This window comes from Musca vetustissima, unplaced genomic scaffold (assembly GCF_032173495.1).
Source record: "Musca vetustissima isolate MV318-11 ecotype Yass unplaced genomic scaffold, APGP_CSIRO_Mvet_v1 utg35753, whole genome shotgun sequence".
Lineage (NCBI taxonomy): Eukaryota > Metazoa > Arthropoda > Insecta > Diptera > Muscidae > Musca > Musca vetustissima.
In genome coordinates, this window is record NW_026888857.1 from 80,431 (window position 1) to 105,756 (window position 25,326).

At 34.6% G+C, this 25,326-nt stretch overlaps 1 protein-coding gene across 1 annotated transcript; it reads right to left on the reverse strand.

Annotated features, from left to right (window-relative positions):
• Positions 1-19,727: 19,727 nt before the first annotated feature.
• Positions 19,728-24,093, reverse strand: LOC133336639 (UDP-glucosyltransferase 2-like). The gene is made up of 3 exons (XM_061544921.1): positions 23,850-24,093; positions 22,885-23,793; positions 19,728-19,882 (listed from the first exon to the last, which is right to left on the reverse strand). Exons 1-3 carry the CDS (start codon positions 24,091-24,093, stop codon positions 19,728-19,730), a joined length of 1,308 nt encoding a protein of 435 aa, XP_061400905.1.
• Positions 24,094-25,326: the final 1,233 nt, after the last annotated feature.

Genomic DNA, 25,326 nt, shown 5'->3' on the forward strand with positions numbered 1-25,326 from the left:
TAAAATATGATTCGCTGTAGATCCTGTTACAAATGAAGGTAACAAAATGCTATCCGAAGAACTATTATCCGTTCGACAAATGAAAACCGAATTTCCATACCATTCTATAATCCTGTTTTCTCGGAAAATATTCAATTTCCTTTTATTACTAATAGCCTTTTTAGAAAAATAAATCTATAACTGACACTTAAAACCCCAATCCATGACAACATACTGACATTTTAAGGAATTTCATCAAAAGTCTCCCCCGGCATTAAATTTCTCCAATTTGTTGTTAGCACCAACTCCCGCTGTTTTACAATTATCATCGGTGTGGCCCTGTTGTGTAAGTCGGCTTCTGGAAGTACAAAAAGGGGACGTGTTAGTCCGAAATAAATGGATTTGGTTGAGTTTTGTTTTTTTTTTTCTTTTTTTTTGTTCGTTCAACATTTATTGTCTTTAATCATCAATGCGTTTAAAATTTAGAATATCCTCGATGCTGTTACGACGGTGTTCAGTGGCCACCACGTTAGCATCAATATTGTGCGAGATGCAATGAAATGTTGGTTGTTAGTGGTTGTGGGCTGATGGTCGTGGTGGCGGTTGTGATGTTGGTCGTTAAGTGGTGGTGGTGGTAGTGGCGATGTCGATGGTGAGGGTTATGGCAACGGTGTTACCTCTCATTTACTTTCTTCCGTTTCCGTTTGCATACATAAACGGTGGCAATGATTCGTTGATGAGTGTGGGTGCGTGCCACTGAATGGCTATGTATGTCATGCCACGAAAATCTGTGGGTGTGTATGTGTAGTTAGACACAATCTCCAAGTCCACATACATATGTTGGTTTATTCTATTCATTAAAATTTCTTTGTTTTCCTCCATATACCGCCGCCAAAGAACACAATTTTTTACACATTTGATGTACTTACACCCATTTCAGTGTTTGCCTGATTACGTTTATCTACTTTCATTGTGGGGTACAAGTACCAAATACCGCACGCTACCCTTCAGCAACAATCGCTTATCCTTTAACAACTTTAGCATACATACACACACAGATGAAGTTCGAAGTGCAACCATCCGACCAACCCCGCCGCCACTCATTGTTGGATTAACGGTGTTCAATATTTTAAAGGGTTTCAACTTCCCCATGTGTGTGTGTGTGTGTGTATGTGTGTGAGGTGAGTGTTGCTTTTCGTTCTGCTTCTACGAAGAGCTGTGCGAGTGTGGTCTTGTACTTAACCGTTTCAGTGTTTTTGTCGAATATATTCGACATTAAAGAGTACTCTCTTTCTTTGCGATTTTTCGGTTATCCTATGTACCGTTACTTTTGATGTTTTTGTTTTTGCTTAAAGATAGACGAAACTGCCCGAGGATTAAAATGACAATTGCATTTTGTTCTAAACTATCTCCCTTTGTATGATTTTAAATACAAAATTTTAGATCTTTTATTCCGACAAATTTTTTGTTGACACTGAAAGGGTTAATTTGTGGTACTTATCAGTTGAAAGGGCTCATCGCCATCAGTATCATGGTAATGTTTATCATTAATAAGGATATACAGAAGTGTATTCGTTTGGGTAGAAAAAAATTGTAGGAAATACTATTCTCTGGAATAGTGAAGTTCTTAAAAAACATAAAGTTATAAATCAGTTCTTGGTCGAGGTCTTCCCTAAGAAGTAGTGAAAATTAAGAAAAGTATGGAAACACAAAACTGATTTTATAGGGAAAGGATGGATTTCCAGGTCAATTTTGAACCCACACTAATGTACATAAGGGTCAGTACAATAATACAGCCAAACATATGTCAGTGAGCGGTGTTACACGTATGGGGGTGATAAAACAATTGTGGAGTATAGAATTTGTTTATGTCAAGAAGGGTCATCGTATTCTTAAAATTCATAGAATTAGACATTTTTTTCTATGGTATTTGATAAATACAACAACATTTGACTGCAATATTTTATTCTGAGGGTAGACAGTAATGACCAATGTTAGACTTTTTTCATTCTATGTACACCATATCAAAATAAATAAGACTGTCTATGAAATCTACTGAATTTGAAAACAAAAATCCCAACGAAATTAAACAGTGTATATATTTGTTATTCTATCATATTTGTCATTCCGTATGCAACCGGTGAATATTTCCGGAAACCCCAAAATGTTTAAGTCGATTTTTCCATATCCGTATGCCTCTGGAAATCACTATAGAACTCTCAAAGTGTTTAGATAAAGCTTTAAAAAATTGTACACACATTGCTACTACTCCTAGCACCTTTGGCAATGGATCCGTCCATGTTTTATAGTCCCATGTAAGGGTTTTCGGCAAAATTTGCTGTAATTATCAATATTGGCGCACTGTTCATATGGGAGCTATATAACTTTGCTTCCCAAATTTCTGTAGGAGTTTAGGCACGTATTTCATTATTATAGTTCTTAATTTAGGCTTTAAGGGCCCCATACACTATACATCATGCCGTACAGCATTTATCATAGTATTTGTTATTTTTTGAAAGTTTATTTATGTATGTGTGACACACACAATGCATGAAGAAAATCAAAATAGTTTTGATTTTGAAAATGAAACCCTATCATGTTAAAAAATAATAGAATTGTGACGGAATAAAAAACAACTGAATTTACGACTCAAAATTTATTTTTTTATTTTTTGGAATAGTGATTGAAGAGTTTGCCATACACTAGTCAATCTCATATATACATAAAGGGGTTCATCGGCATGACGGCATGATTTATAGTGTTTGGGGTCCTTTGGAAGGTGTCCAAGTTTCCTCATAAATGAGATAATCTTCATCGAAAATCCCGACCGATTTTATATATATTGAAAGGTGGATTGTATAAAAAGTTCGACCCGTCATAACGGGTTTTTATACTCTTCCCCACACTGCGGTGTATGGTATTATATATTTCTTCATATCTTTGCAACATGCAAACCTGGAATGGGAACTTGAACCACTGTCTGTTGTTCAAGTACCCATTCCAAGTTGTCTAATAAAGGATTCTGCAGCGTTGAAGCACATTACTCCCTCGGTGGCTATGTTAATACACAATGGTCTTATTTGGGATTTTGAATCTTAATGTAAAAGGCAGCCCATGACATCCACAAAAGGCACTGTTTGGTGCGCTCAACGGTCCGAAGTTGTGATTGGACTTGACTTCTTCGAAAACGACGATGGAAAGGCTGTCACCGTCAATTCGGAGCGTTATAGTCATAATTACGTCCTGGAAAATATGTGTTTTGAACAAGACAGCGCCACATGCCACACAACTCGAGCTAATATGGCTTTACCATAAACACGATATTGTAACAACTAAAATGCGTGATCTTTATCCAAATTTTAACCGACTTAGATCAATCCATAAACATGTTATTCGTTTGCTACAATGGTATAAAATTATCTAAACCAATTTAAAGCAAAAAATGAAAGTAGTAAAGTCGGACTGGGCCGACTATATAATTCCATTCACCACATTGGGTATAATATGAATATACGACTTAACAGACGTCGGCATTTCGAATGAACATTGACATGAAATTAAACGAAATTAGATATGTAATCTTTACGTGAACTGACCAACATCAATCTATATCTAACTATGAACCGATTTTAATGAAACTTTCCAGAGATTAATTTATATTAACTTCAGTACATTGTACAAAATCGTGTGCCAATCGGACATACTTACGGTCTTTGGTGCACAATTTACATAATATCTGACCAAAATATATATGGAAGCTATATCTAAATCTGAACCGATTTTCACGAAACTTAGCAATCTAGACTTAATTCATAATGTTATGAAAAATTTAGTGTAAATCCAAAGAAATATAGGCGCTTTGGTGTACCGTACCATTTACATAAAATTGGGGCTATATCTAAATCTGAATCGATTTTCACGAATCGTACCACACATCATTCTAAAGTAAACTCATTACGCTATGCCAAATTTCGTCCAAATCAAAAGCTATAAAGCGATTTTTGCACACCATTTACATAAAATCGGATGAAAATATATATTGGAGCTATATCTAAATCAGCAAAGATTTTCACGAAATTTAACACACATCATTATGCTAGACTCAGTTCAGTACGCTATACAAAATTTCGTGCAAATAGAAAGAAATATAGAGGCTTTGGTGCTCCATAAACCTTAAATTGGACGAAAATATATATGGGAGCTATATCTAAATCTGAACCGATTTTCACGAAACTAAACACACATTATGCTATACTTATTTCAGAACGCTGTGCCAAATTTCGTGTAAATCGAATCTAAATCCGAATATATTTTCATGAATTTCAATAGGGTTTATCCTTGGGCCAAATAAATGAGTTGTACCAAGTTTACTCCAAATCGGATAATAAATGCGATCTATACTTTGCTTAAAATTTATCGCGGAAAGACGGACTGGCGGACATGATTAAATCGACTCAGAAAGTGGTTCTAAGCATATTCTCAAAAGGAAGGTCCATCCTTTTGCATGTTAAAGACATAATAAACTGTATCACAGTGTTGTAAAGGGTATAAAAAATCAGTATAGTCGGACGGAGCCGACCATATTATAATATTCTTCACAATTATATTTGGATTCTTGGCAATATTTCGGGTTATTGCACCCTCTTGACCCTACTATATTTTCTGAATCCCTGGGAGATAATTTATTCCAAAACATTTTAAATCTTTTATTTTACTCATAAAAGTATTATTTGACCTACCATTTTAATTAGTTCGGTTTATAATAGTGGTCTCAAGAGCGACTATAAAACCAAACAAAAATAAAGTTGTTGATCCATTTCATACCCTAAATATCATCTGATCATCACCGAAAATTCTAGGCGCCGTAGACCATAACCAGTACTACGTGTAAACTTTCATAGCGATATTATAGTAATTGTATGTCAACCACCCTTGAGGGATATTATACCAACATAACCGGCCAAATATCCTTGTAAAAAGTCGTGATGTTCGGGTTGTAATTGTAGCCTTTAAAGCGACCAGGAAAAGATACAAAAATAAAGATTTTGGCCCATTTAATCCCCTAACTATTAACTAATCATTTGTTATTTTTCACAAAAGACCCCTTTTGACCCCTTGTAAAATTTCGTGATGTTCGGGTCATAATTGTAGTCTTTAGCGACCAGAAAAACAAACAAAAATAAAGTTTTGGCCCATTTAATCCCATAAATATTACGTAATCGTTGCCAAAAACAATAGGGGTCCTCATTGGCCCTTACCGGTCCTATGTGAAAAATTTCGTGACGCTTGATACATAACTGTGACCTGTACCTTGTTTACAAATTATAATGGACAATCGAAGGGACGGACAAAAATGTCTATATCGACTCTATGTCAAAGAGTGGGTCTTGGACCAATATACAGTATCCTGCGGCCACACTAAGCTATAATATGTTTATTTGTCTAGAGTATAAAAATCTGTCGCACAAATATCTTGAACAATTTTTCTTAGTGAAATTCCCTCTTGTGAAATCCCTATTTGAAATGTCCTCGTCTATCATAAGCCATTTATCGATTTATTATCAAATAACGAGGTAACGAACGACTCTTGTCTGTCTGTCAGTCTCTGTTGTCCTTCAAGTCTTTTTTAATATCGACTGATTACTCCATTATATGCTTGAAAATGTGGTTGTAAATGTGACCATATAACATTATTGGTATATGGAATATCTGGCTAAGAGAGAAAGACTAAAACAGACAACATTGATATATGTGAGTGAGTGTCCGTGTGTTTTTGTGATAATCTGTGATGTCGACGATGATGACATAAAACCCAACCAAGACATCATATCAATATAATCACGAATTGCTTGTATGAGACAAAATCGAAATAGATACATATACATATGTCTACATGGACATGTGTGCCATACATATACATGTAAGTGATACATATGATTGTATGTCGTGGCAAAAAATATCTCTGCGATGCATCCACATGCAATTGATTTGATATTGTTTTTGGTCATACGAAGCAATATTTTTCGTCAAGATATAATTCCTGGTGGATGCAGTTGATGGCTTTTGGATTTTTTAAACTTCATAAATTGCAGTGAAATTACTTCTTAAAAGCTTTGTTTGTTTGATATGTTTAGTTTTATTTTTTTTTATAATATTACTCAGCGGTCTGTTCATTGAATGTAGGAGATTCATACATAGTTAATTTAAATGTTTATAAATGGGAAAGTATGTTTGATGATTTACTAAATATTGAATTCTATTGAGATTCTGTATAAGCAAGGACTTATATATTATACTACGACTATTATATATTTCTAGCCTAATAATTGTTCAAAGTGTTTCTCAACATAAATTGAGTCGTTTATTTTGAAAGTGGTTTAGATCAATTTTTTTCTTTTATTGAAATATTGGTTTGGGTTTGATTTCCTCCAAAAATATTGTTAAGTGGTGTTAATTTTGTTTGTGTCTTTCTGCCCTTGTATCTTTTCTAGAAAACCAAAATTTCTATCAGAACCTCAAATGAACTTAAACCACTTTCAAAATAAACTTCATGCACTCAAGCCACTCTTTCCAATCCGATACCTTTTCGTGCACTATCAAAATATGGATTTTGAGGGTTTTCACCGCATTTACTGGCAAATAGTTGGTCCTGCATTTTTCTTTTATGTGCGAGAATTAAATGGGGGATTTGGGCCGGTCAAGGTGTACCACTTAATATTATTATTTATTGCTCAAGCCGAATCATCGAACTGATTTTTCCAAGAAAAACTTTCTTTGTGTATACCTCGTCTTTGAAAGTCTATCCAAAAGCATAGAATTATTATTTATTGCTCAAGCTAGATCGCCGAACTGATTTTTCCAAGAAAAACTTTCATTAAGTATACCTCGCCTTTGAAAGTCTATCCAAAAGCATGGATTTTTTTTAAAGAATATTTTTTCAAGGACCTTTCATAGGTGTAGATTTGTTAAAGAATATTTTTCAATGACTTCTCATAGGCATATATTTTTTTCAAAGAAATTTTCAAGGATCTTTAATAAGCGTAGATTTTTTAAAGAGAAAATTTTCCCAGATCTTTCATATGCTTAGACTTTTTAAAATAGTTTTTCAAATACATTTCTAGGCTTAGATTTTTTAAAGAATAGTTTTTTTCAGAACCTTTCATAAATAATGGTTTCTCAAAGAAATATTCATATGCGTAGAGTTTTTAAGGAATAGTTTCTCAAATAACCTTTCATATGCGTAGTTTTTCAAGAAACTTTCATAGGCATAGTCTTTCAAAGACGAATAGTTTTTGATGAATAGTTTTTCAAGAACCTTTTATGGGCATAGATTTGTTGAGGAATAGTTTTTCAAGAACCGTTTATGGGCATAGACCAGTGAGCAGAGCAGTATAGTCGGACGAAGCCGACCATATGATACCCTACAAAACTACCACGGGACTCTAACATTCTGCAGTTATATATTACAAGAATGGTCAATATTCCGCAATATTTGCACCGTCAATAGCTCCTATTTCTTGCCATGAGATCTATTTCGAATTAAGTTTTATATCATAATATCCAATTTTTTCATTTTACACAGAAAGGTCTTGGTTGACTTGACCCGCTGAATAGTGACAGATCATTAAAAAAGACCATCCAATTAGTTGGCCAGATTAATTATCCAGTATAATATTCGGCTTATAATTGTGGCATATAGAATGACTTGAAAAAAAACACAATTAAAATAAGTTTCAGTCCACTTCATCCCAAAATTATTATCTGATCATCACCGCAGATTATAGGCGTTGTCCTTGACCATAACCGGAACCTCATGGAAATTTTCAAAGCGATCAGCGCTATATTTCCGCCCTACAGTGTGGTAATGGGTTACTGAATAATAATGTTTGGACCATTTTCTGAAACGACCAGAAAATCAGAAAAAATAACGTTTTCGGTCCATTTCACCCCCTAAATATTAACCGATCTTTTCCAAAAACAATAGGGCTCTTCCTTGGCCAGAACCCATCCTACGTGCAAAATTTCGTGAAGATTGGTCCATAACTGTGGCCTGTATCGTGTTTACAAATTATAATGGACAGACGGACGGACGAACACACATGTCTAGATCGACTCAGATAGTCGAGATATGACGATCGGTATACTTAAAGGTGGGTCTAGGACCAATATTTCGCGGTGTTACAAACTTTTGGGGCTGCACAAAGCTATAATACCCTGACAACATAGTTGTGTAGGGTATAATAATATTTCTTTATAAAACCAAACAACAACAATAATAATAAAGAATATTTTTTAAAGACCAAAACAAGGGTGGATTTATGAAAGAATATTTGATAAAAAATCAGGACAAGGGTAGATTTTAAGAATATTTTAAGGAGAAAGACAAGCGTGGATTTCGAACACAATATTTTTAAGGAGCCAGACAAGAGGGGTTTATTAAAGAATATTTTTTTTCTTGGGCCATCTTTGCGTAATTTTTCTAAACAATATTTTTTCATTAGAGCTTTATTGACCCATACATATTTTAATATATAACAAGAGAAAAAGCGTTAAGTTCGACCGGGCCGAACTTTGGATACCCTCCACCATAGATATACTAAAAGGTAGTTGAAATGAAAATGTAGGGAAAATACCAAAACCATAATGTGAACCATGTTCCAGAATATGTTGATTTCATTCAACCTGTGCCTATCTTATTATTCTTCCAAACTTAGTTCAGGTTCGAAAATGTGGACTATCGGTCCACTCCCTCTGATACCTCCCACACAGGTGCTAGGCCTAAATGCGGGTTATAGTTCATGTATAGTTCATTATCGAACCTTACGTTCTAAGTTTATCTCGATATCCTCCGCAGGTTAAATGATTACGACAGACTCTTAGAACCAAACCCAAAACGCGGAACAAATTAGATAACTATTTTAATATAAAACCAGTAAGGAAAGTAGTAAAGTCGGACGGGGCCGACTATATGATACCCTTCATCACTATGGGTATATTAAACAGGACTATTAGCATGAAATTGGATGAAATAAAATATGTGATATTTATCTAAATGTGAATCTACCTAGATCTATCCATCAAGTATGTAAATCGACTTCAAACAAATATAAATATATATAATTTTATGCTCAATTTTGTACGATGTGCAAACTTTGATGTCAATCTGACTTACATGAAGAGTTTGATGCCCAATTTACTTAAAATCGGGCGAAAATATATATGGTGCGTCAATTACTTAAAATCAATCTAGGACCGATTTTCATGAAACTTGGCAGGCATCATTCTAGGCTCAATTCAGTACGTTATTTCAAATTTCGTGCATATCGAAAGATATATAGGGACTTTGGTGCACCATTTACATGAAATCGGACGAAACTATATATGGGAGCTATATCTAAATCTGGACCGATTTTCACGAAACTTGGCAGACATCACTCTAGGCTCAATTCAGTACGTTATGCCAAATTTCGTGCAAATCGAAAGATATATAGGGACTTTGGTATACAATTTACATGAAATCGGACGAAACTATATATGAGAGCTATATCTCAATCTGGACCGATTTTCACGAAATTTGGCAGACATTCAGTACGTTATACCAAATTTCGTGCAAATCGAAAAATATATAGGGACTATATATGGGAGCTATATCTAAATCTGGACCGATTTTTCCCAATTTCAATAGGGTTCGTCCTTGGGCCAAACAAATGAGCTGTGCCAAATTTCATCCAATTCGGATCATAAATGCGACCTGTTCACAAAAATACATGGACAGACAGACGGACGGACATGCTTAAATCGACTTAAAAAGTGATTCTATGCATATTCTCAATTTGTTTTCTTTGCATTAATAGTCGCGAAAAACAAATAAAATCTGAAAATAAAATAAATTAATTTTTGAATTGGCACAAATTTTTTTTTTAAATTTTTAATTTTTTGGTATGGTTAAGATAATACGGTTTAGTCTAGATCTTCTACAACACGTGACGACAAATTCTTTTAGATGATTGTTAAATATCGGTAAGAGTTTTGACTTTAAATATGACCAAATATATTGCAGTTACAGTATATGAAAATGATCAACATTAAAAGGCATACAGTTCGCGTTTTCGTTGAAATTAGTTGATGCGCATGCGGTTTTCGTATAAACCGAATCAATGTCTTTCAATAACTATGAATTTTTCGATGTTTAATTTAGCGGTCAAAGTGTGCCGCTCGATGCACTTTACTATGCAAAAACCCTAAAAATGGCTAAAAATCACGCAACGTGCATACGATTTATATGCGCAGTAATATCCTATAAAAATACACAAAAGGACACCTATTTTAAAAGGATCGGTTAAGAACCGCGGATGTGCCTCCACAATCGATTTTGGATAAAATACGCATATAATTCGCGTATCGATATATTTTTGACCTATTTTCACACAGATTCGCGAATATGATAACACAAGAATGAATGTATGTGAAATCAATTCGAAGAAAAAACGCGATTATATACGCGAATTTGTCAAAATAAGTTTTTGCAGTTTTTCCCACATTCAAGTTACCTATATCCGCCGTTTTATTGGGCGGAATTGAACACGGATGGGCTCATAAGATCCGGCACGTAAAAAAAAAACTAAAATCACGCGGGGTTCCACGGAATTTGAATGGACTTCCTTAATTTTAGACTCAAAAAATATGTTTTTTATAAAAATTTACGCACCAAATTTTCGTCTTTGGAACCCAATTGCAGAGAAGCTACGGTGAGCACATTCATGAGATATACACTAAACGAAGGAAAATCACGAGTTCTATAATCTTATAATCAGTTTTGTCCATTATCTGGATGCGCATCCTAATTATAAGAAAAATTCAAAAAATACCGAAAATCCGGCTTCAAAATGTCAGCATCCTTTTTGGGTGGATGCAGTGTTTATATCGAAAAATCATACATTAGAACCATATTGTCCATGGGGTATTCTGCAACTTAGTCACTGATCACATGTGCGTGCGTTGTGTAGTTTAGCCACAAATCAGGAAAGAACACAAAAAAAAATCGCTGGCTTCAACACATTTTCACCCATTTTTTTACATTACCACCATCACAGCTTCCACCAAACTTGTTATTTATTACCAATATTTTAAGATTTTGACAAGGACACTTCATTTTATAGAAATGAATTTAAATTATATGCAATATGTTCATATTTAATAAAATTAAATATTGATGCCATCGATGTCAATTTTTTTTTTTTTTTTTTTGAAATAGTATGTTCCTCAAATATTCAAAAGTATTAATATTTTTTTAAGAATAGTTTTAAAGCTCCATCAAATAAGTTGAAATATTGTCATTTAACCCGAATAGTGCTGTAATTATTTTGTTCGAATTGTGGGACGAAACTTTCAGCGTCTCTAGATTGTGGGCCACTAAATTCAAAAATTTGATTTGTATCCTTTTTTCTTATCAGTATCAGGATCAATTTTTGGGCTGTGGCCGTATGTTCACACTACCACTGCTCGGGTACAGGTTTTTTAGATGATTTATTGATCCTATTATGAGTGTGGCCATATGGTCACGCTAGCACAGCTCAGGTTAATTATGTGAAATTTTCAACATTTTTTTCAAATTAAAATATATGTTTTTAATGTATTTTTTAAGCAATTTTATTTTTTTCTACACGCAGCATTTTTCTCGTACATTTCAAACAAATATTAACAATTATAGTGAAAAATAAAACTACGACAAACAACGATATAATGATAAACATGAAAACATCTACATTATAAAATTGCCATGTATTCAAATTATATCCCAAGTGGATGAGATGCGGGGCACCTCTATGCCTCAAAACATATTCTAACCAATAAATTGCCGTCTGCATTGGTGTGTTTTGTCTATCACGGAATTGAAATTATTTTTGTTTTGCCATTTTCATATATTTTTCATTTTCCACAAGTTCTACTATGGCCTTATAGATTTGTTGGTCTTGTAATGACTTTGCTGCAATTTTCAATGAAATTCCGGTACTGATTTTTTCAACATAATTAAACTTTTCTCCAGTTTTAATGTGCGGACTTCTTAAACCCAGAATGGGTATGCCATAGTGAATACTTTCGATAACACTTAAGTAGCTTCCGTGTGATATTAATAATTTACAATTTGGATGACTGAGAATACCATGGTGAGATAGATTCCTAAAGAAGTACACATTGCTGGGCACGCGCAATACTGCAGATGGATATTGTGGGGAATTCCATAATATCATTGATTTCACCATGCCAAATTGATTTAAAATAATCTGCATCACATTATCTGGAAAATGTTCTTCTATGGCAACATATATGAAACTTTCTTGATCGGTGTCGGCATTAAGCATTTTAAGAATTTGCGGAGCTACAGGTTCTGGTACCTCGGGAATATGTAACCCAGCAACTTCAATCATATTTGGTAAATATGGCTTTGGTTTACTTATGGCATGATGATCATTCAATAATATCAATGATATATTCTTTTGTACCTCTTCCACAGTTTTCGAAGCGTTGGGAAAACGTAACTGGTAATATTTCTTATTCAATGGCATCATTTCGTAATTATGGTACAATGTAACTAGCACACATAGAGCCACATTTAAACATCTTTGCCAAAAGCTCATATTTTCATCAAACAGATGTTCCAACATAACACTGGGAACATATGAGAGAGGTGCCGAATTTCTGAACAGACTATCTAGAGGTGCACATGATCCAATTGTCGATATGCCCACAAGTGGAGCATTAAAATGTTGTGCCAGTCCGTATAGGGATTCCGAAAACAATAAATTCAGCAAAATCAAATCGAATGATTCATTTTCCATCAGATCACGTATTAAAGCATTGTGAAGAATATTTTCACACATTTGAAAGCCAATTGTGAACATTTATTATTATTGAAATGATCCAAACCAATTTCTTTGCTTATTGCATGTCGAACTTCTGTAAAAAATAATACTATTTATTTCATACCTTCTCTCTTACAATGTATAACTTACTTCCATTTAACTGAAAATTCTCTTCTATTACAATGGAGCGCAAATTTGTATGTTCTGCAGTTTGTCTGAAATTTGTAATCGAAGTGACATAATGTCCACGTTCAGCCAATTTAAGTAGAAGCGGTTCAAGAAATGCATATTGTGCTGGACCTTCAAAACCAAATATAGACAATATGCGAGCCGTTTGGCACACTTGTTTACCAACGAATTGTAGAAATATTACTAAACCTATATTGAAGCGCATTATTAGCTCAACTACGTAAAAATTAAAAAAAGTACTGGAAGCGAACATTATTTTTTTTATCTACTAACATTGACTATTCCATTTGCCCTGATAACGGCTAAAACAAAAAAAAAAAACAAAAATCATTTTTATTGCTTTTGGATAATGTCCGAACTCGAAATTATCAATTTGCATTAAAAGTGGGGTACTAGAAGGCATATACACTGATACGTATTATTATCAGTAATTACTGATTAGTTTAAAGCGGCTCGGTTTTCCTGCTTCATTTTATATCTTACACAAATGTTTGTTTTGATTTTGGGCCAGAAGTTTATAATAGCTCGAGGTGTTGTAGGTATTACCGATAAACTGAATCAATATATAGGTTAATCAAAGTAGACATACATTTTTCAATAGATTTTGTTTGGCAGATAACATGTGAGCCATTTTATGATGTCTTGTTATTAGCATGAACCTTAAATGTTCAACCAAAGCGGAAAAATATAAATTAAAGCCTATGATTCAGGATACAGGGAGGTAAGACCCATAAAGTATATAAAATAAAATTCCATGTATGTTCGCCTGTCTATTGAAATCGCCACATTTTCCCATTGTAGTGGCTATAATTAGGAAGTCCGGGATATTGGAGGGCAAATCACATTTTCGCGGAAAGTTACCGGTATGGGTTCAATTTTTATACCCTTCACCACAGTGTGGGTATAAAGTCTTTGTGCATATGTTTGTAACAGACAAAAATAATCGAGATAGACCCATGGTTCCTTTTGAGAATATGCATAGAATCACTTTCTGAGTCGAGTTATGCATGTCCGTCCTTCCGTCCATGTATTTTTGTAACAAACTACAGGTCGCATTTATTATCCAATTTGGATGAAATTTGGCACTGGTCACTTACTTGGCCCAAGGACGAACCCTAATGGGAAAAATCGGTTCAGATTTAGATATAGCTCCCATATACAGTTTCGTCCGATTTAATGTAAATGGTGCACCAAAGTCCCTATATATCTTTCGATTTGCACGAAATTTGGCACAGCGTACTGAATAAGGTATACAATGATGTGTGCTAAGTTTCAAGAAAATCGGGTCAGATTTAGATATAGCTCCCATATATAGGTTCGTCCGATTTAAGGTAAATGGTGCACCCAAGTCCCTGAAAATGATTTGATTTGCACGAATTTTGGCATTGAGTATTGAATTAAGCCTAGATTGACTTGTGCCAATTTTCGTGAAAATCGGTTCAGATTTAGATATAGCTCCCATATATATTATCTCCCGATTTTAGGTAAATGGTATACCAAAGTAACTACATATCTTTCGATTGTCACGAAATTTGGTATAGCCTACTGAATTAGGTCTAGAATGATGTGTGCTAAGTTTCGTGAAAATTGTTTCAGATTTAGATATAGCTCCAATATATAGTTTCGGCCGATTTTAGGTAAATGGTGCACCAAAGTCCCTGAAAATCATTTGATTTGCACGAATTTTTGCATAGCGTATTGAATTAAGTCTAGAATGAAGTGTGCTAAGTTTCGTGAAAATTGGTTCAGATTTAGATATAGCTTCCATATATAGTATAGCCGGAATTTAGGTATATGGTGTACCAAGTCCCTATATATCTTTCGATTTGCACGAAATTTGGTATATCTTACTGAATTAGGTCTAGAATGACGTGTGCTAAGTTTCGTGAAAATCGGTTCAGATTTAGATATAGCTCCCATATATAGTTTCGGCCGATTTTAGGTAAATGGTGCACCAAAGTCCCTGCAAATCTTTTGATTAGCATGAATTTTGGCATAGCGTACTAAATTACGTCTAGAATGATGCGATGGTTTTAAGTAAATTGTGCACTAAAGATCCATAGCTAGGCCGATTGACACAACGTATATAATTTCGACTTATTTATGTTAATTGTACACCAAATAATCAAAAGGTTGAATCATGCCAAAATTCCGACGTCTTTTCGGATACATATGTAGAATATACTCAAAGTGGTGAAGGGTATCATATAGTCTGCCCAGTCCGACTTTTCTACGTTCCTTAATGGTTTAAAATAGCCCCAAACAAAATTCCCGTTTAAAATTACACATGACATTCCAACTTTTAGTATACCGATCATCATATCTCGACTATCTGAGTGAATCTAGATATCTGTATCCGTCTGTCTGTCCATTATATTTTGTAAACATGATACAGGCCACAGATATGGACCAATCGTCACGAAATGTTGCATGTATTTGGGTAATGATCGCTTAATATTTAAGCGAGGCCACAATTATGACCCGAATATTGGGATCAAGGAATGGATTCTGAATTTGGAATACGCAGGACAGTTTTAATGAAGATCAGTCAATATTTAGCGAGTCACATTGACCCATACTTTTGTGTGAAAAATCAAAAAGTATAGCGCTGATAGCTGGGAAATTTTGCATGAGTTGCGCTTATGGTATAGAACACGCCTATAATTTTCGATGATTATCAGATGATATCTCGGATATGATCTATACGCCACAATTATAAGCCAAACATCACAAATTTTCCATGCTGAAGAATGAATATTGACCTTCATTAGGTCAATATTTGGCAGGTCAAATGCCAAAATATGATTCGATAAAGATGCCTCAGAGAAGCAGTACACATATCGCGAAATATTACTTAGGATCGGAATAAAGATCCGCAGAAAGTTTGAGGTCCGTGGTAGTTGTGTAGGATATCATATGGTCGGCCCCATTCGACTATACTGTTCCGTTCACTGGTTTTAAGCTCAATTAAACACGTATTGCAAAATTTCGAAAAAATCTGGTATGTTTTGGAGGTATGGTGTACCATTTACTTCAAATCGAATGAAATTATATATGTGGGAGCTATATCTAAATCTGAGCCGATTTCAATGAAATTAAATAAAGGGTGATTTTTTTGAGGTTAGGATTTTCATGCATTAGTATTTGACAGATCACGTGGGATTTCAGACATGGTGTCAAAGAGAAAGATGCTCAGTATGTTTTGACATTTCATCATGAATAGACTTACTAACGAGCAACGCTTGCAAATCATTGAATTTTATTTCCAAAATCAGTGTTCGGTTCGAAATGTGTTTCGCGCTTTACGTCCGATTTATGGTCTACATAATCGACCAAGTGAGCAAACAATTAATACGATTGAGACCAAGTCTCGCACTCAGTTTACTTTATTGGACATTAAACCAACCACACGAATGCGTACAGTCGTACAGAAGAGAATATTGCGTCTGTTTCTGAGAGTGTTGCTGAAGACCGTGAAATGTCGATTCGTCGCCGTTCGCAGCAATTGGGTTTGTGTTATTCGACCACATGGAAGATTTTACGCAAATATCTTGGTGTAAAACCGTATAAAATACAGCTCGTGCAAGAACTGAAGCCGAACGATCTGCCACAACGTCGAATTTTCAGTGAATGGGCCCTAGAAAAGTTGGCAGAAAATCCGCTTTTTTATCGACAAATTTTGTTCAGCGATGAGGCTCATTTCTCGCGATTCTATGACCATTTTGAGGGAAAACTTCGGAGAACAATTCATCTCAAGAAATGGACCGGTAAGTTGGCCACCAAGATCATGCGATTTGACGCCTTTAGACTATTTTTTGTGGGGCTACGTCAAGTCTAAAGTCTACAGAAATAAGTCAGCAACTATTCCAGCTTTGGAAGACAACATTTCCGAAGAAATTCGGGCTATTCCGGCCGAAATGCTCGAAAAAGTTGCCCAAAATTGGACTTTCCGAATGGACCACCTAAGACGCAGCCGCGGTCAACATTTAAATGAAATAATCTTCAAAAAGTAAATGTCATGGACCAATCTAACGTTTCAAATAAAGAATCGATGAGATTTTGCAAATTTTATGCGTTTTTTTAAAAAAAAGTTATCAAGCTCTTAACAAATCACTCTTTACATGGAATTCTATACTCCATTAACTATCATTTCCAAAATAAGTCGTCTCAATCGGACTTATTTTCTGGGTTTGGTTTACCATGTACCCCAAATCGGATGTATTTATATATGGGAGCCATATCTGAATCTCCCATCGATTTTCACCAATTTCAAATTGGTGCATCGTTGCCACAAAAAATAAGCTGTATCAAATTTCATACTATTCGGATCGTAAATGCGATCTGTACATTTTTTTTAATTTAATATGGACAGATGGATAAATCGACTTAGAAAGTTATTCTATGGTTATTCTCAAAAGTAACCATGGACCAATCTCGTTTCCATTTGCCTGTTACAAACATATGCACAAAGACATATTGCCCTATACTAATGTGTGGCGATGGGTATAATAACATAGTCCCCATATACAGGTTCCGACCGATTTCAGGAATTTTTGATACATTTGGATGGATGGTACAAACGGTTCAGGTTCCTTGTTTCATTTTTTTTAGTTGGCAAACCTTTATTCCAAATTTAACAATATGGGCACACGTTTTAGTATATACCCCATTTTACAGTACCCAAAATTGTCCGTATATTGAGGATACATGACCCCTATAGTCCGTGTCGACTCAAGGTATTTTAAATGAGGATATAAAAAGTTCGACGTTGTCGAATACCTGAAAAAAAACTTTTATAAATCGTTCAAAACCCGTTTCTGTATTATTGAAGGCAAACATCTTCAATCTTCAGAAATGATCTAGGTTTGGTAAATAAAAAAGGTTTCTTGAGTCGAATGCTCTATATGCTTCATGCAATTTTATTTTTTTCTCTGAGCCAAAGTTTTCTTATACACTTTATAAATATATTTACAATTATACTGAATATAAAAGATAACACAAACAATATGGTGATAAAAAATGCAACAACATCGATATTATAAAATTGCCAAACGTTCAAATTTTGTCCCAAATGACTAAGATGTGGGGCTCTATGCCTCAATACATATTCGATCCAATATATTGCCGTCTGCATTGGTGTATTCTGTCTGTCACGAAAGTGTAAAGATTTCGATTTTGCCATTTTCAAATATTTTTCATTTTCCACCAGCATATGTGCAGCCTTATAGATTCGATGTTCTTGCAATGATGTGGGTCCAATTTTCAATGAAATACCGGTCTGGATTTTCTTAACAAAATTAAAAACTTCCCCTGTTAGAATGTGATCACCTTTTAAACCCAAAATTGGAATGCCATAATGGATACTTTCGATAACACTGAAGTAGCTGCCATAGGAGATTAGTAATTTACAATACGGATGGTTCAGAATAGCGTGATGGGATAAATTCGTAAAGAAATAAACATTGGAAGGTATGTTGAGTAAAGGAGATGGTTGTTTTTGGGTATTCCATATAATCATGAAACTGAGCATTTCAAATTGATTTAATATCTGCTGCATGACATTGTCAGGGAAATGGTCATCCATGGCAACATATATGAAACCTCCTTTGTCACGGGTTTCGTTAAGCATTACGACAATGTGATGTGGTAAGGGTTTCGGCACTTCGGGAATATGTAATCCTGCCACTTCAATTATATTTGGCAAATACGGCCTTGGTTTACTTATGACATGATGATCATTCAATAACACCAATGATATATTCTTTTGTATATCTTCCACTGTGTGACTGGAGTGCGGAAAATTCAGTTTGTAGTATTCATTATTCATGGGCGAAAAATCGTAATCATGATACAAAGTTCCAAGCATAAATAAGGCCACATTTAAACATCTCTCCCAGAAGGTCATATTTTCATCATAACGATGTGTCATTATGACACTGGGCACATACGAAAGTGGTGCTGGATTTCGGAATATAGCATCTAAGGGTGCACTTGCGGCAATTGTGGAAATTCCCACAATTGGCGTATTGAAATGTTCGGCCAAGCCATATAACGATTCAGTGAACATTAAATTCAGCAAAATCAAATCGAAGGATTCTCCCTTCATTAGATCATGTATTTCCGAATTTTTTGAGTATATTTTCACACATTTTAAAGCCAATACTGAAGATTTCTGCCGTTCTATTGAAATGATCCAAACCAATTTCCTTACTTGTGGCATATTTTATTTCTGTAAAAAAAATTAATAAACTTAATAAATTAAATTGTCTACAGTAAGCTGTTCTCATCAACTTACTTTCATACAATGGAATATTATCCTCTATCACAATGGAACGCAAATTGGGTACCTCTGTAGTCTGCGGAAAATTTGTAATCGATGTGACATAATGTCCACGTTCGGCCAATTTACGTAAAAGCGGTTCAACAAATGCATATTGCGGCGGTCCCTCAAAACCAAATATCGATAATATACGAGCTGATCGGCTCACTTGTATTTCAACGAATGTCAAGAATACCACTAAAACTATGTGGAAGCGCATTATACATTCAACTACCCGAAAATGTGAAAACAGACGCGCACACACACAATTCGAACATTAATCAAAATTTATCTATCGGCATTTTGATTATAGTTTTTTTTTTTTTTTTTTGGGAGTGGGATTTGATAACGTTTAACGAAATTATCAAATCACTAATTTAATAAGTAGTGTTGTAGTTGTAACATAGTTTTGTGTTTTTGTTTTTATAGATAACGCTGATATGGTGGTGATGATGATGATTATCATGTTCGAAATTCGAAACTATGGAATTGATCATAATTATCAGTGCCGGCTTGCAGCGGTAATCATACTCTGAAAATTCCCTAAAAAACCAATAAGTAAAAATCAAAAGTCGGACGGAACCCATTATATGATACCCCTTACCACTTTGGGTACATACAAGAGATGATAATGTGTACAATATCCTGTTCATAGAAGAAACATAACATCTCTGGATGACCATTGAAATGGGTCAGGTGAAAAAATGTGATCTACATAAATATTTGAACCAATAAAAACTAAACATGCAAAAATGCATGTCAATCGGGCAGACTTGGATTTCTTGGTGTAACATTTGTATGAAATCCAGGAAAACTACATATGGGAGCTATATGTAAATCTGAACCAATTTTAACAAAACTTAACACACATCAGACTGGACTTAATTCGGTATGCTGGGCGAAATTTTGTCTCAATCGGACAACTGTTGGGAGTTTAGTGCACCATTTATCTAAAATCGGACGAAAATTTATATGGGAGCTATATCGAAATCTAGACCCATTTCAAAAAAACTTTACAGATGTCAATGTAGACTAAACTCCATATGCTGTGCAAAACGTTGTCCTAATCGGGCGAATATTTTAAAGTTGGTGCACCATTTACTTAAAATCGGACGAAACTATATATGGGAGCAATTTGGGACAAAATTTGAATACTTGGCAATTTTATAATATTGATGTTTTGCTGATTATCGTCACCACGTTGTTTATGATATGTTTAATAGTCAATATAATTGCAAATATATTCATGAGATGTTTGAAAAAAATATGGCGTAGAGAAAAATATAAAATTAGCTAAAGAAAAAAATTATAATAAATTATTTATTTTTATTGCGGTCTATAGACTAATTTACAGTAATCTGCAGGTGGAACGATGTGAAATACAAGCTTTGGAGACAAGGTAGTGATGTCAAGAAAAACACCCCTGAGAATATTGCTGCTGTGGCCCGCTAAATGATCAATTTCTCGTTGCTCTTTGGTATTGGACATACCACGAATTTATTGTCTCCACCCTTGGACTTTATTTCGAAGAAAATATTATAGAATCACTTTCTAAGTTGATTTATGCATGTCCGTCTGTCAATGTATTCTTGCGAACAAAGCACATGTCGCATTTATGATCCGATTTAGATTAAATTTGCACACGTCACTTATTTGGTCCAAGGACGGACCCCAATTAAAATAGGAGAAAATCAGTTCAGATTTAGATATAGCTCCTATATATATTTTCATCCGATTTTATCTAAATGATGCACAAACCTAAAAACCAAGCTAAAATCGACCATAGAACTGTTTTAAACCATTTACACCAAGCTGGATTCAAAAAGATGCTGGATGTCAGGGTGCCACACAAATTACAAGAAAAAAATTGGATGGATTTCCATCTGCGAAGCCTTGCCCAAACGGAATGAGATAGACCCATTTCTTAAACGGATTGTGACTGGAGATGAGAAATGGCTCACATACGATAACCCTGTGTGAAAACGATCGTGGTCAAAGAGTGGTGAAGCACCTCAAACGGTGACCAAACCAGGACTAACGGCCAGGAAGGTTCAGCTATGCATTTGGTGGGACAGGAAGGGGATTATTTATTAAGAGTTGCCTCCATATGGCCAAAGGATAAATTCTGATCTCTACTGCCAACACCTGGACCGTTTGAAGATAGCAATAGACCAGAAACGTCCAGGATTGGCCAACAGGAGAGGTATCGTGTTCCACCAGGACAACTTTAGGACACACACATCTGCAGTGAGTGTGGGAATAGCCATACAGTCCGGACTTGACACCAAGCGAGTATCATATTTTTGTTGCATTGAAAAAATTGTTTAAGGGGACCCCCATTCTCGGTGTCAAATAATTTTGTTTTGTTTTCCAAATCTACATTAATTTAAGAATGTCCCTACAAAATTTCAAGTGAAAATCGCAAGAACTATTGAAGATATAGTGGATTTATTGTGTCAGCATCAAGTGACGGCAAGAGTGACTCTCAAACTTTAATCGCATTTTTCTCGAATCAATATTTTACGAATGGCGGGCACGATAACTCAAAAACTAATAACCCAATCGATTTCAAAATTTGGGACGTTTCTCTGTGAGTGTATAGCTATCGTATGAATTAGGATAAAGCCAATCCTTATTTTTTAACTTAGATTGTGGTAAAAAACAGGCGATTTTCCAAAAAAAAAAACATTTAAAATAAAAAAATATAAAAATCGTGAATGGGGGGGAGGGTTCCCTTAATGATAAAAATTGGTATCTAGGGAGGATTGTGAAAATCGACTACTAGAGTTTTTTGCAAATGTACAGCAGGACTTCTATGAGAGAGGCTTTATGAAGTTACCTTTGAAATGGCAAAAAATCATACAACAAAACTGTGTATATTTGGCCCAAATCGGACATTCTGAAGCACGTTAAATAAAGTTATATAATTCATATAAAAATAATGGATTTCTTTTTTCCCTAACCTAATATTTTCACCTGATTTTAAGTAAATGATGCACCGAGGATCCAAAGTATGGCCTACTTTATTTATTGATTTTTTTTATTATTTTTATTTCGTTTTGATTCCAGTTAGTCGCGATCAAATAAAAAACAATTTCATACCAAATATTTTAATAAAACACAATAATATTTCTTAGGCTCTCTTTAATTTTCGCGAATATATTTTCTTTAAAAATTTTCCACAAGCATAAACAATAAAATAACAAATGAACAATATAACAAATATCACTGAGCAAATGAATAACCAAACATCGATGTTATAAAATTGTAATGAATTTAAATTTTGTCCCAAATTGCGTAAATGATCAGCTCCTTTATGTCTCAAAACAAACTCTGTCCAAAAAACTGCCCTCTGCATTGGGGTATCTGGTGGATCACGAAATTGCAAAGATTTATTTTTCGCCAGCTTGCTATATTTTTCATTACTCAGAAGATCCACTACAGCCTTATATATTTGATTATTTGTTAACGTTTTCGATCCAATTTGCAATGAAATACCGGTATTTATTTTAGCAACCGTATCAAAATATTCACCTGGATTGCCATAGCTATAGGCCAGACCCAATATGGGAAGACCAAAATGAATGCTTTCAATGACACTGAGAAAATTGCCACTCGATATTAGCAATTTACAGTTGGGATGGGCCAGCAGGGCATAATGGGATAAATTAGTGTAGAATTTTACATTGGCTGGAATCCGCAAGGCCGACGATGGAGAGTTATTTGCATTCCATATAATCGGATAAGGAAGTTGTTCTAATTGATTCAATATGCCTGGCATTATATTCTGGGGGAATAGGTTGCCTATGGCAATATATATGAAAGCGTGCGTGTTATTAAGTATACCATATACATGGTCGGCTAAAGGTTCTGGTATCTCAGGTATATGTAATCCGGCAACTTCAATCATATTGGGAACATATGGTCGGGGTGAAGTTATTACGGGATGGTCATTTAAAAATATCATTGCATATTTTTTCTGTATATCCTCAATTGTTTTGGTTGCATTCGGAAATTGCCGTTCGTAAAATCTCCTATTTGCTGGCATATATTCATAATGAACATATACGGATCCTAAAATAAACTCCATGGTGTTTAAAAATCGTTTCCAAAAATTCATATTTTCATCCTGTCGATGGGTCATTGTCAGACTGCTTACATAGGAGAGTGGTGAAGAATTTCCCATTAAGCCATCAATTGAAACAGAGGAACCAAATATCGACATACCAATAATTGGTGCATCAAAATATTGCAACAGACCATACAGCGATTCGGCAAATATAACATCCAATATAATTAAATCAAATGTCTCCTTCTGCACCATGTTCACCACCTCGGGATTCTTTAGGATATTTGCGGCAATTTGATAGGCAATGCTGAAGATTTTGCCATTTACACTAAAATGTTCGATGTCAAAATGTTTATTGGTGGCATTTTGTAAGGCTAAAATTTAACACATTTTCAAAATAATATTCACAATATTTGGATCTATACCTTACCTTCACATAAATGTCTATTTTCCCGTATAAAAATTGAACGTAAATGATCGTTTTTTACATTTTGTTCAAAATTTGTTATCGATGTAACAAAATGTCCGCGCTCAGCTAATCGTTTGAGTAGAGGTTCAACGAAAATATATTGTGATGGACCCTCATGGCCAAATATCGATAGTATTCGAGCGGACTGCAACGGTTGGGTGGTAATTACTACCAAGAGAAGAATTGCAACTATTTTGTAGTACATTTATGATTGAAATCAAATACGAATTTTTAACTAATCAAAATAGGTATTCGAATACTTTAATAATGTTATCAGTTGTTGTAAGGTGTTATTGTTTGCTGTTGAAACGATAGTTCAGGTTTATTGTTTGATAAGCAAACGGTTATCTTAATTAATTGTTGTTGTCATTTTTGGTTTCTGAGATAAGCTGAGAAACACAACGCGGTAGGTCGTTTTTGTTTATAAATAAATTAAATGTGAAATCGTCGTTTTACACTTTGGCGACTGAATAACACCCTGCGGATAAAATTAATAGTTATACGGGGCAGTATTTTTAGAAACCATTGACATAAAATATGACATTTACAATGAATCTATAGTGATATGTAAACAAATTATGTGATAAAAGTGAAAACCAGTAAGGAAAGTTCAAAAGATGGACATAGACATTTGAACCATTTACAACCAGTAAGGAAACTAGTGAAGTCGGACTGGGCCGACTATATGATACCCTTCACCAGATTGGGTATATATCCTAACAGACGTCGCCTTTTCGAAGAATATTGTCATGAAATTGAACGAACATAAACATGCCATCTTAATCTATATGTAAACCGACTAACATCAATACCTACACATGCCATTCTGCAACCTATACCAAATATTGTAACTCGACTTAAGGGAACCCACCTTAATTTGCGACATTAAATTTTTAAGATTTTCAAGGGGCTGGCAAAATTAATACCAATGATTGTTCAGGTCTTTAACTTTGCACATATATATTTTAAGATTTAGAAGGGAAGAAAAATAATTAACAATTTTTTTGTTATTGTTTGAATCTTGAATTAATGTAGGTCGAATTAAACCAAAATACAATATAAAATTTTTTTGAAACCGATAATGGGGGGTTCCTCTAAAAGCAAAGTTAACACACTCTGTTCGGTGTGCTGCACTGTTTCAAATTTAATCTCAATCAGAATCCCTTTGATTACTTGGTGTACAATAACACCTGAATAGGTCGAAATTATATATGAAAGCTATGCTATAACTAAATCTGAACCGATTTCCAGGAAACTTGCCCGAGATTAATTTATATTAATTATACCCTTCACCACACTGTGGTACAGGGTATTATGTCTTTGTGCATATGTTTGTAACAGACAAAAGGAATGGTTCCTTTTGAGAATATGCATAGAATCACTTTCTAAGTCGATTTACGCATGTCCGTCCGTCCGTCCGTCTGTCCATGTTAAATTG